The sequence below is a fragment of the Oncorhynchus clarkii genome, unplaced genomic scaffold, assembly GCF_045791955.1.
Source record: "Oncorhynchus clarkii lewisi isolate Uvic-CL-2024 unplaced genomic scaffold, UVic_Ocla_1.0 unplaced_contig_4687_pilon_pilon, whole genome shotgun sequence".
NCBI classification, from domain to species: Eukaryota; Metazoa; Chordata; class Actinopteri; order Salmoniformes; family Salmonidae; genus Oncorhynchus; species Oncorhynchus clarkii.
The window spans coordinates 395356-407812 of record NW_027261111.1 but is presented as its reverse complement, the minus strand read 5'-3'; the positions used below and the strand labels follow the sequence as shown (position 1 = coordinate 407812).

Here is a 12457-nt window from a genome sequence, read left to right as displayed (position 1 = left end):
GGGTTACTACCTGGGGTTAGTAACTTGGGTTAGTACCTGGTTTACTGCCTGGGTTAGTACCTGGGGTTAGTACCTGGGTTAGTACCTGGGTTACCACCTGGGTTACTTCCTGGGGTTAGTACCTGGGGTTACTACCTGGGGTTAGTACCTGGGTTAGTACCTGGGTTACCACCTGGGTTACTGCCTGGGTTAGTACCTGGGGTTAGTACCTGGGTTAGTACCTGGGTAACCACCTGGGTTACTTCCTGGGGTTAGTACCTGGGGTTAGTACCTGGGGTTAGTACCTGGGTTAGTACCTGGGTTACCACCTGGGTTACTGCCTGGGTTAGTACCTGGGGTTAGTACCTGGGTTAGTACCTGGGTTACCACCTGGGTTACTTCCTGGGGTTAGTACCTGGGTTAGTACCTGGGTTAGTACCTGGGTTACCACCTGGGTTACTTCCTGGGGTTAGTACCTGGGGTTAGTACCTGGGGTTAGTACCTGGGTTAATACCTGGGTTACTTCCTGGGTTTAGTACCTGGGTTAGTACCTGGGTTACTTCCTGGGTTTAGTACCTGGGTTAGTACCTGGGTTAATACCTGGGTTAGTACCTGGGTTAGTACCTGGGTTAATACCTGGGGTTAATACCCGGGTTAGTACCTGGGGTTAGTACATGGGTTATCGCCTGGGTTACTTCCTGGGGTTACTGCCTGGGTTACTACCTGGGGTTATTAACTTGGGTTAGTACCTGGGTTAATACCTGGGTTAGTACCTGGGGTTAGTACCTGTGGTTAGTACCTGGGGTTACTACCTGGGGTTAGTACCTGGGGTTAGTAGCTGGGGTTAGTACCTGGGTTAATACCTGGGTTAGTACCTGGGGTTAGTACCTGGGGTTAGTACCTGGGGTTACTACCTGGGGTTAGTACCTGGGGTTACTTCCTGGGGTTAGTAACTGGGTTAGTACCTGGGTTAATATCTGGGTTAGTACCTGGGGTTAGTACCTGGGTTACCGCCTGGGTTACTTCCTGGGGTGTAGTGGTAAAACTATAGATGGGTAAATTCTGATCACCGGGTCGCAAAAAGCGCGTCTACCGCGTTTACTTGTTTCCCCTCCGCTACACCACTGGTTGGTACATTACACATCTCCCTCTGTGTCAGGTTTAGGACCGTACCATGTACACCATATGAAGGGGGAGATCATTTCAAATGCTGAAGAAGGTACTGAAAGCTTTGCCTCAAGACTGTTATTTCCTGTTATCCAGTGTGAAATTGTATCCTTGTGTTGGTGGTTAGTCAGATGTGACGGAGGTCAACGTCAGGATAAATACACAACTTTGAATTCATGCCTTATTAAGTGTACTCTGCTCTCTCTCTCTGTTGAACACACTACAACGAGCCAAGCACCAGATGTTGAGTAGTATCCTTCTCTTGTCTCTTCTCTCCTCCTCTCTTCTCTCCTCCTCTCTTCTCTCCTCCTCTCTTATCTCTTCTCCTCTCTTCTCCTCTCCTTCTATCCTCTTCTCCTCTCTTCTCCTCTCCTCTTCTCCTCTCTTCTCTCCTCCTCTCTTCTCTCCTCCTCTCTTATCTCTTCTCCTCTCTTCTCTTCTCCTTCTCCTCTCTTCTCTCCTCCTCTCTTATCTCTTCTCCTCTCTTCTCCTCTCCTCCTATCCTCTTCTCCTATCTTCTCCTCTCCTCTTCTCCTCTCTTCTCCTCTCCTCTTCTCCTTCTCCTCTCTTCTCCTTTATTCTCCTCTCTTCTCCTCTCCTCTTCTCCTCTCCTGTTCTCCTCTCTTGTCTTCTCTTCTCTTCTCCTCTCCTCTTCTCCTTCTCCTCTCTTCTCTCCTCCTCTCTTATCTCTTCTCCTCTCTTCTCCTCTCCTCTTCTCCTCTCCTCTTCTCCTCTCTTCTCTTCTCTTCTCTTCTCCTCTTCTCTTCTCCTTCTCTCCTCCTCTCTTATCTCTTCTCCTCTCTTCTCTTCTCCTTCTCCTCTCTTCTCTCCTCCTCTCTTATCTCTTCTCCTCTCTTCTCCTCTCCTCCTATCCTCTTCTCCTATCTTCTCCTCTCCTCTTCTCCTCTCTTCTCCTATCCTCTTCTCCTCTCTTCTCCTCTCCTCTTCTCCTTCTCCTCTCTTCTCCTTTATTCTCCTCTCTTCTCCTCTCCTCTTCTCCTCTCCTCTTCTCCTCTCTTGTCTTCTCTTCTCTTCTCCTCTCCTCTTCTCCTTCTCCTCTCTTCTCTCCTCCTCTCTTATCTCTTCTCCTCTCTTCTCCTCTCCTCTTCTCCTCTCTTCTCTTCTCTTCTCCTCTTCTCTTCTCCTTCTCTCCTCCTCTCTTATCTCTTCTCCTCTCTTCTCTTCTCCTTCTCCTCTCTTCTCTCCTCCTCTCTTATCTCTTCTCCTCTCTTCTCCTCTCTTCTCCTCTCCTCTTCTCTTGTCTCTTCTCTCCTCTCCTCTTCTCCTCTTTTTTCTCGGTTTTTGTTACATAGTGAAAAGGGCTTGAGGGTGTTGATTGGAACAGTTTCTCTCCGCTTGTTATGAGACTAAACATCAGTCAATGTCTTTGTAAATATTGTACATATTTGATTGTTGTATATATATATATATATATATATATATATTATGTGTTCTTGCTTTTAATGTAATAATTATGAATGAATCTATTTATGTTTTATTGATGTTCTGAGTATTCTGAGGACAGCTAGCGTTTTGTAAGTACTGTGTTATTTGTTGACGACGGCGCGTTATAGAAACGGTAAACATGGTGAGTGTCGGATCAACTGTTAAGGACCTTTCAACTATACCTGAACACTGAACAGAGCCATGTCTGCTACGTTGCTCTGTAACACACCTCGGACGGTACTGAACAGAGCGATGTCTGGTACGTTGCTCTGTAACACACCTCGGACGGTACTGAACAGAGCGATGTCTGGTACGTTGCTCTGTAACACACCTCGGACGGTACTGAACAGAGCCATGTCTGGTACGTTGCACTGTAGCACACCTCGGACGGTACTGAACAGAGCCATGTCTGGTACGTTGCTCTGTACCACACCTCGGACGGTACTGAACAGAGCGATGTCTGGTACGTTGCTCTGTAACACACCTCGGACGGTACTGAACAGAGCCATGTCTGGTACGTTGCTCTGTGACACACCTCGGACGGTACTGAACAGAGCGATGTCTGGTACGTTGCTCTGTAACACACCTCGGACGGTACTGAACAGAGCGATGTCTGGTACGTTGCTTTGTAACACACCTCGGACGGTACTGAACAGAGCGATGTCTGGTACGTTGCTCTGTAACACACCTCGGACGGTACTGAACAGAGCGATGTCTGGTACGTTGCTCTGTAACACACCTCGGACGGTACTGAACAGAGCCATGTCTGGTACGTTGCTCTGTAACACACCTCGGACGGTACTGAACAGAGCCATGTCTGGTACGTTGCTCTGTAACACACCTTGGACGGTACTGAACAGAGCGATGTCTGGTACTTTGCTCTGTAACACACCTCGGACGGTAGTGAACAGAGCCATGTCTGGTACGTTGCTCTGTAACACACCTCGGACGGTACTGAACAGAGCGATGTCTGGTACGTTGCTCTGTAACACACCTTGGACTATACTGAACAGAGCCATGTCTGGTACGTTGCTCTGTAACACACCTCGGACGGTACTGAACAGATCCATGTCTGGTACGTTGCTCTGTAACACACCTCGGACGGTACTGAACAGAGCCATGTCTGGTACTTTGCTCAGTAACACACCTCGGACGGTAGTGAACAGAGCCATGTCTGGTACGTTGCTCTGTAACACACCTCGGACGGTACTGAACAGAGCCATGTCTGGTACGTTGCTCTGTGACACACCTCGGACGGTACTGAACAGAGCGATGTCTGGTACGTTGCTCTGTAACACACCTCGGACGGTACTGAACAGAGCCATGTCTGGTACGTTGCTCTGTAACACACCTCGGACGGTACTGAACAGAGCGATGTCTGGTACGTTGCTCTGTAACACACCTCGGACGGTACTGAACAGAGCGATGTCTGGTACGTTGCTTTGTAACACACCTCGGACGGTACTGAACAGAGCGATGTCTGGTACGTTGCTCTGTAACACACCTCGGACGGTACTGAACAGAGCGATGTCTGGTACGTTGCTCTGTAACACACCTCGGACGGTACTGAACAGAGCCATGTCTGGTACTTTGCTCTGTAACACACCTCGGACGGTACTGAACAGAGCGATGTCTGGTACGTTGCTCTGTAACACACCTCGGACGGTACTGAACAGAGCCATGTCTGGTACGTTGCTCTGTAGCACACCTCGGACGGTACTGAACAGAGCGATGTCTGGTACGTTGCTCTGTAACACACCTCGGACGGTAATGAACAGAGCCATGTCTGGTACGTTGCTCTGTAGCACACCTCGGACGGTACTGAACAGAGCGATGTCTGGTACGTTGCTCTGTGACACACCTCGGACGGTACTGAACAGAGCGATGTCTGGTACGTTGCTCTGTAGCACACCTCGGACGGTACTGAACAGAGCGATGTCTGGTACGTTGCTCTGTAACACACCTCGGACGGTACTGAACAGAGCGATGTCTGGTACGTTGCTCTGTAACACACCTCGGACGGTACTGAACAGAGCGATGTCTGGTACGTTGCTCTGTAGCACACCTCGGACGGTACTGAACAGAGCCATGTCTGGTACGTTGCTCTGTGACACACCTCGGACGGTACTGAACAGAGCGATGTCTGGTACGTTGCTCTGTAACACACCTCGGACGGTACTGAACAGAGCGATGTCTGGTACGTTGCTCTGTAGCACACCTCGGACGGTACTGAACAGAGCGATGTCTGGTACGTTGCTCTGTAACACACCTCGGACGGTATCCAGGCTTTTTTGAGGAAGTACGATTACACGATTTTCACTTTTAGTCTATGGTCGGCGGGTTGGTTTTCCATAGCTGTGTGTCCCAAACGACGCTCTATTCCCTATATAGTGCACTACTTTTGTTCAGGGTCCATAGGGCTCTGGTCAAAAGTAGTGCACTATGTAGGTACAAGTGTGCCATTTGGTAAGCACAATATGAGTTGAAGCATTATTCTGTCATGTGTGCAAAGGGGGTAACTTAAACAGAAGATCTGAGCCTTGTGTTAAATATTAGAATTTTTTTATTGAGCATGTATTTGTATGAACCTGGATATGATAAACATTATGATTCTAAAATCGCTGACTACGCAGTTTCATTACAGCAGTTTGTTGTTTCTACATCTACAGTAGCAACACATGTGATCCACCATTAGACTCTTTTAAGAATTCACATGTGAGGCCATGTGCTAAACAGAGGGAGTAAGGAGACTAAAATCGTGGTAAAAGTAGTAGCCTACAATAAGGAAAAACTACAGGTAAAAATACACTTTATCTCGTCCTTAGCCTTTATCCTAATCTGGTAAAACACACACTTTAACAAATAAAATCCACGTTTATTTGTCACATGCACAGGACACACAAGGTGCAAACGGTACAGTGAAATAGTTACTTGCATAGTACATGCAATTTAAAAAACAGAAAGTGTCCAGATAAAATATGTTATAATTATTAGATGATGCTTAGCCAGACACACTTCGATGTGAAACAAATGCTATACCCCCAGCTACATCTAGCTATTGTCACGACATGTACACATGTACCATAATCACCCCCAGACACACCTGGCTAACTTTATGGGTCATGTCGTCATCTGGCGTAGTGGAGTCTTTTGTTTAAACATAGCTAGCTAGCTAGCTAAACAATTAACCAAAATCCCAACCCATACAGTACTAGCAATAGAAACTGATTGTCATAGCTAGCCACCATACACGAAATGGTGTAGTATGAATCTGCAGGTAGCTAAAGCTAACCAATTAGAAACTAAATCGTTGTTACTCCACTGTAAAACACTCAGATCTGTGATAGTACAATGTGGAAAAAAACGGGTAGCTCATTAATAAAGCCATCCATGTTTTAATCCACCGTTAATCCACCGTTAATTCACTGTTAATCCACTGTTAATCCACTGTTAATCCACTGTTAATCCACCGTTAATCCACTGTTAATCCACTGTTAACCCACTGTTAATCCACTGTTAATCCACTGTTAATTCACTGTTAATCCACTGTTAATCCACCGTTAGTCCACCGTTAATTCACTGTTAATCCACTGTTAATCCACTGTTAATCCACAGTTAATCCACCGTTAATCCACTGTTAATCCACTGTTAATCCACTGTTAACCCACTGTTAATCCACTCTTAATCCACTGTTAATCCACTGTTAATCCACTGTTAATCCACTGTTAGTCCACCGTTAATTCACTGTTAATCCACTGTTAATCCACTGTTAATCCACCGTTAATCCACTGTTAATCCACCATTAATCCACCGTTAATCCACCGTCTATCCTCTGTTAATCCACCGTTAATCCACTGTTAATCCACCGTCTATCCACTAAATAAAATATGACCCACGCTTGACTGATCATGTTACTCTCACTTGATAGTAATGTACACACAGAGGTGAAGGGGTAAATAAAAGGCAAATCAACATACACTGTATTTTATTTCAGATCATCGGCTGTGAAACATTGTGAAGCAGACTCTTTCTGACACACACACACATAAAGAAACGTGGACTACAGAGATTCATCTCTTGACATTCTGGAGATCCCCTCTAGCCATGCGTGTTCTGTTCTGGCCAGGGCCTGACTTGAATTTCATTTCACCTTGTTCCCACCTTCTGATTACTGTAACATTGTCTTCTGATTACGGTAACATTGTATTCTGATTACGGTAACATTGTCTTCTGATTACGGTAACATTGTCTTCTGATTACATTAACATTGTCTTCTGATTACGGTAACATTGTCTTCTGATTACGGTAACATTGTCTTCTGATTACGATAACATTGTATTCTGATTACGGTAACATTGTATTCTGATTACAGTAACATTGCCTTCTGATTACGGTAACATTGTCTTCTGATTACGGTAACATTTCGTTCTGATTACGGTAACATTGTCTTCTGATTACGGTAACATTGCCTTCTGATTACGGTAACATTGCCTTCTGATTATGGTAACATTGCCTTCTGATTACGGTAACATTGTCTTCTGATTATGGTAACATTGCCTTCTGATTACGGTAATATTGTCTTCTTCTGTCTTCTTCTCCTTTGGTGATTGGTCATATAAAATCTGATTACTAGGAGTTAGTGAGTTATGAACATACCTAAGGCAGGTATAACCCTTTGTAAATGTGGTTATAACTCTTCATACGGTGTTAATAACTCACTCCCTCTCAAAAAGAGACCTTTCAAAAGAGGCTTTCCCTAGAAAAGCTACCTAGAGCAGCCCATGTATCTTGGTATGTAAAAAAAAATGTTTTAACTTGTTGTTGCTTCATTTGTTTGTTTGTGGTTGTTTACATGATGTCCTGCTGGTGCTGTGTAGATTCACTGACCACCTGTGGAAGGAGAGGACAGTCAGTCAAGGTCGAGAGGTCAGGCACAGAGAGACAACAACCAGATAGCCCAGAGAGACGAAGTGTATAGATTTGTATTTGACTTGTTTGTTGTACCTTTCGTTCAACAGGGAGTCCCATTGAGACCAAGGTCTCTTTCACAAGGGAGCCCCGCATCGTACAATCACACAACTTTTTTTTACAAAATACAACATAATACAAAAATACGATAACGAACGAGTCCCCTCATATAAATACCTTGGGCATTTGGATCGACGACGAGCTGTCATTTAAAACACGCAGATGAGCTACCGAAGAAACTGAGTCTTAAACTGGGCTTGTTCTTCAGGTTGTAGGAAAACTATTGATCAGTCAATTTCCCTGTCAAATCAAATCAAATCAAATGTATTTATATAGCCCTTCGTACATCAGCTAATATCTCAAAGTGCTGTACAGAAACCCAGCCTAAAACCCCAAACAGCAAGCAATGCAGGTGTAGAAGCACGGTGGCTAGGAAAAACTCCCTAGAAAGGCCAGAACCTAGGAAGAAACCTAGAGAGGAACCAGGCTATGTGGGGTGGCCAGTCCTCTTCTGGCTGTACCGGGTAGAGAGGAACCAGGCTATGAGGGGTGGCCAGTCCTCTTCTGGCTGTGCCAGGTGGAGATTATAACAGAACATGGCCAAGATGTTCAAATGTTCATAATGTCGGCCTTTGACTATGGGCGATATCATCTATATAAACGCTGCTGTCACTTCTTTAAAACCATTGGACACTGCTTGTCGTGGGCCACGTTCTCACGGGTAAATTCGCTGTGTGTCAGAGTCGCTGGCGGAGCCCAGCGGGCAGCTTAGCGGTTAGAGCGTCTGGGGCAGTAAGCGAAAGATCGCAGGGTTTTATATACCCAAGGTGAAAAATCAGTCGGCGTGCCGTTGAGAAAGGCACTTAACCCTAATTTGCGCCTGGGGCTCCGTACCACTATGACTGACCCTGTAAAACAACACCAATCATACTACTATGGCTGACCCTGTAAAACAACACCTATCATACTACTATGACTGACCCTGTAAAACAACACCTATCATACTACTATGACTGACCCTGTAAAACAACACCTATCATACTACTATGACTGACCCTGTAAAACAACACCTATCATACTACTATGACTGACCCTGTAAAACAACACCTATCATACTACTATGACTGACCCTGTAAAACAACACCTATCATACTACTATGACTGACCCTGTAAAACAACACCTATCATACTACTATGACTGACCCTGTAAAACAACACCTATCATACTACTATGACTGACCCTGTAAAACAACACCTATCATACTACTATGACTGACCCTGTAAAACAACACCTATCATACTACTATGACTGACCCTGTAAAACAACACCTATCATACTACTATGACTGACCCTGTAAAACAACACCTATCATGCTACTATGACTGACCCTGTAAAACAACACCTATCATGCTACTATGGCTGACCCTGTAAAACAACACCTATCATACTACTATGACTGACCCTGTAAAACAACACCTATCATACTACTATGACTGACCCTGTAAAACAACACCTATCATGCTACTATGACTGACCCTGTAAAACAACACCTATCATGCTACTATGACTGACCCTGTAAAACAACACCTATCATGCTACTATGACTGACGCTGTAAAACAACACCTATCATACTACTATGACTGACCCTGTAAAACAACACCTATCATACTACTATGACTGACCCTGTAAAACAACACCTATCATACTACTATGACTGACCCTGTAAAACAACACCTATCATGCTACTATGACTGACGCTGTAAAACAACACCTATCATGCTACTATGACTGACCCTGTAAAACAACACCTATCATACTACTATGACTGACCCTGTAAAACAACACCTATCATACTACTATGACTGACCCTGTAAAACAACACCTATCATGCTACTATGACTGACCCTGTAAAACAACACCTATCATGCTACTATGACTGACCCTGTAAAACAACACCTATCATACTACTATGACTGACCCTGTAAAACAACACCTATCATGCTACTATGACTGACGCTGTAAAACAACACCTATCATGCTACTATGACTGACGCTGTAAAACAACACTGCACCTATCCGGTTTATGTGTTTGTTGTCTTGTTGTATTTGTTGTATTGTTTCTATTGTTGTGTTGTTGTATTGTTTTATTTGTTGTATTGTTGTGTTGTTGTGTTGTTGTGTTGTTGTATTGTTGTATTGTTGTGTTGTTGTGTTGTTGTGTTGTTGTATTGTTGTATTGTTGTGTTGTTGTGTTGTTGTGTTGTTGTATTGTTGTATTGTTGTGTTATTGTATTGTTATATTTGTTGTGTTGTTGTGTTGTTGTGTTGTTGTGTTGTTGTATTGTTGTATTGTTGTGTTATTGTATTGTTATATTTGTTGTGTTGTTGTGTTGTTGTGTTGTTGTATTGTTGTGTTGTTGTGTTGTTGTATTGTTGTATTTGTTGTATTGTTGTGTTATTGTATTGTTATATTTGTTGTGTTGTTGTGTTGTTGTGTTGTTGTATTGTTGTGTTGTCATGACACTGCCGTTATCTCAACTCTTTCCTTGTTGTGTTGTTGTATTTGTTGTGTTGTTGTTTTGTTGTGTTGTTGTGTTGTTGTATTGTTGTATTTGTTGTGTTGTTGTATTTGTTGTGTTGTCATGACACTGCCGTTATCTCAACTCTTTCCTTGTTGTGTTGTTGTATTTGTTGTGTTGTTGTTTTGTTGTGTTGTTGTATTGTTGTATTTGTTGTGTTGTTGTATTGTTGTATTGTTGTGTTGTTGTATTTGTTGTATTGTTGTGTTGTTGTTTTGTTGTGTTGTTGTGTTGTTGTATTGTTGTATTGTTGTGTTATTGTATTGTTATATTTGTTGTGTTGTTGTGTTGTTGTGTTGTTGTTTTGTTGTGTTGTTGTATTGTTGTATTTGTTGTGTTGTTGTATTGTTGTGTTGTTGTATTGTTGTATTTGTTGTGTTGTTGTGTTGTTGTGTTGTTGTATTGTTGTATTTGTTGTGTTGTTGTATTTGTTGTGTTGTTGTATTGTTGTGTTGTTGTGTTGTTATATTTGTTGTATTGTTGTGTTATTGTATTGTTATATTTGTTGTGTTGTTGTGTTGTTGTGTTGTTGTTTTGTTGTGTTGTTGTATTGTTGTATTTGTTGTGTTGTTGTATTTGTTGTGTTGTTGTGTTGTTATATTTGTTGTATTTGTTGTGTTATTGTGTTGTTGTGTTGTTGTGTTGTTGTGTTGTTGTATTTGTTGTGTTGTTGTGTTGTTATATTTGTTGTATTTGTTGTGTTATTGTGTTGTTGTGTTGTTGTATTTGTTGTGTTGTTGTGTTGTTGTGTTGTTGTATTGTTGTGTTGTCATGACACTGCCGTTATCTCAACTCTTTCCTTGTTGTGTTGTTGTTTTGTTGTGTTGTTGTATTTGTTGTCTTGTTGTATTTGTTGTATTGTTGTATTTGTTGTGTTTGTTGTGTTGTTGTATTTGTTGTGTTGTTGTGTTGTTGTATTGTTGTATTGTTGTATTTGTTGTATTTGTTGTGTTTGTTGTGTTGTTGTATTTGTTGTGTTGTTGTGTTGTTGTATTGTTGTATTGTTGTATTTGTTGTATTGTTGTGTTATTGTATTGTTATATTTGTTGTGTTGTTGTGTTGTTGTGTTGTTGTGTTGTTGTGTTGTTGTGTTTGTTGTGTTGTTGTATTTGTTGTGTTTGTTGTGTTGTTGTATTTGTTGTGTTGTTGTGTTGTTGTATTGTTGTATTTGTTGTATTGTTGTGTTATTGTATTGTTATATTTGTTGTGTTGTTGTGTTGTTGTGTTGTTGTGTTGTTGTATTGTTGTATTGTTGTGTTATTGTATTGTTATATTTGTTGTGTTGTTGTGTTGTTGTGTTGTTGTTTTGTTGTGTTATTGTATTGTTGTATTTGTTGTGTTGTTGTATTTGTTGTGTTGTTGTGTTGTTGTGTTGTTGTTTTGTTGTGTTATTGTATTGTTGTATTTGTTGTGTTGTTGTATTGTTGTATTGTTGTATTGTTGTATTGTTGTGTTGTTGTATTGTTGTGTTGTCATGACACTGCCGTTATCTCAACTCTTTCCTTGTTGTGTTGTTGTATTTGTTGTCTTGTTGTATTGTTGTATTTGTTGTGTTGTTGTGTTGTTGTGTTGTTGTATTTGTTGTATTGTTGTTTTGTTGTGTTGTTGTGTTGTTGTGTTGTCATGACACTGCCGTTATCTCAACTCTGTCCTTGTTTATGTACCTTGTTTTTTCTGCTGCTCTTTTTTTTTTTTTGTGAGACAGGGCTCTCTTCCAAAAGAGACATGGTCTCAAAGGGACTTTCCTGTGAAAATAAAGGTTAAATAAACACAATAAAATACATATAGATATACCGGAGACAAGGACTATACAACTGTAGTTTACTGTGAACAATAATGTGTCCTCCAGGGTTCAGTCAATCCAGGAAGTAAAATGTAAATTCAGGAAGTAAAATGTAAATCCAGGAAGTAAAATGTAAATCCAGGAAGTAAAATGTAAATTCAGGAAGTAAAATGTAAATTCAGGAAGTAAAATGTAAATCAGGAAGTAAAATGTAAATTCAGGAAGTAAAATGTAAATCCAGGAAGTAAAATGTAAATTCAGGAAGTAAAATGTAAATTCAGGAAGTAAAATGTAAATTCAGGAAGTAAAATGTAAATTCCAATTCCTAATTCTCCTCAATGATTTTATTTTTGGTTGTTGTAATTTACCCCTCTTTTTCTCCCCAATTTCGTGATTTCCAATAGGGATCCAATTACGATCTTGTCTCATCGCTGCAACTCCCCAACGGGTTCGGGAGGTGAAGGTCGAGTTATGCATCCTACGAAACAGGAACCACCAAAACTTTGCTTCTAAACACCCGCCCGCTTAACCCG

The 12457-nt window shown here is 41.9% G+C and overlaps 1 protein-coding gene across 2 annotated transcripts in view; it reads right to left on the bottom strand.

The window, feature by feature from the left end:
* Positions 1-6560: 6560 nt before the first annotated feature.
* LOC139404889 (desmin-like) overlaps positions 6561-12457 on the bottom strand; it is a 31868-nt gene continuing 25971 nt past the window's right edge. Inside the window, exons 9-10 of one of the 2 annotated variants that reach the window (XM_071147424.1) lie at positions 11806-11886; positions 7192-7482 (exon numbers count right to left, since the gene is read on the bottom strand). In XM_071147424.1, coding sequence (XP_071003525.1) covers positions 7441-7482; positions 11806-11886 — 123 coding nt within the window. In that variant the 3' untranslated portion in view covers positions 7192-7440. Of the gene's footprint in view, positions 7483-11805; positions 11887-12457 lie in introns of both variants that reach the window. The other variant, XM_071147425.1, reaches the window with a different exon arrangement.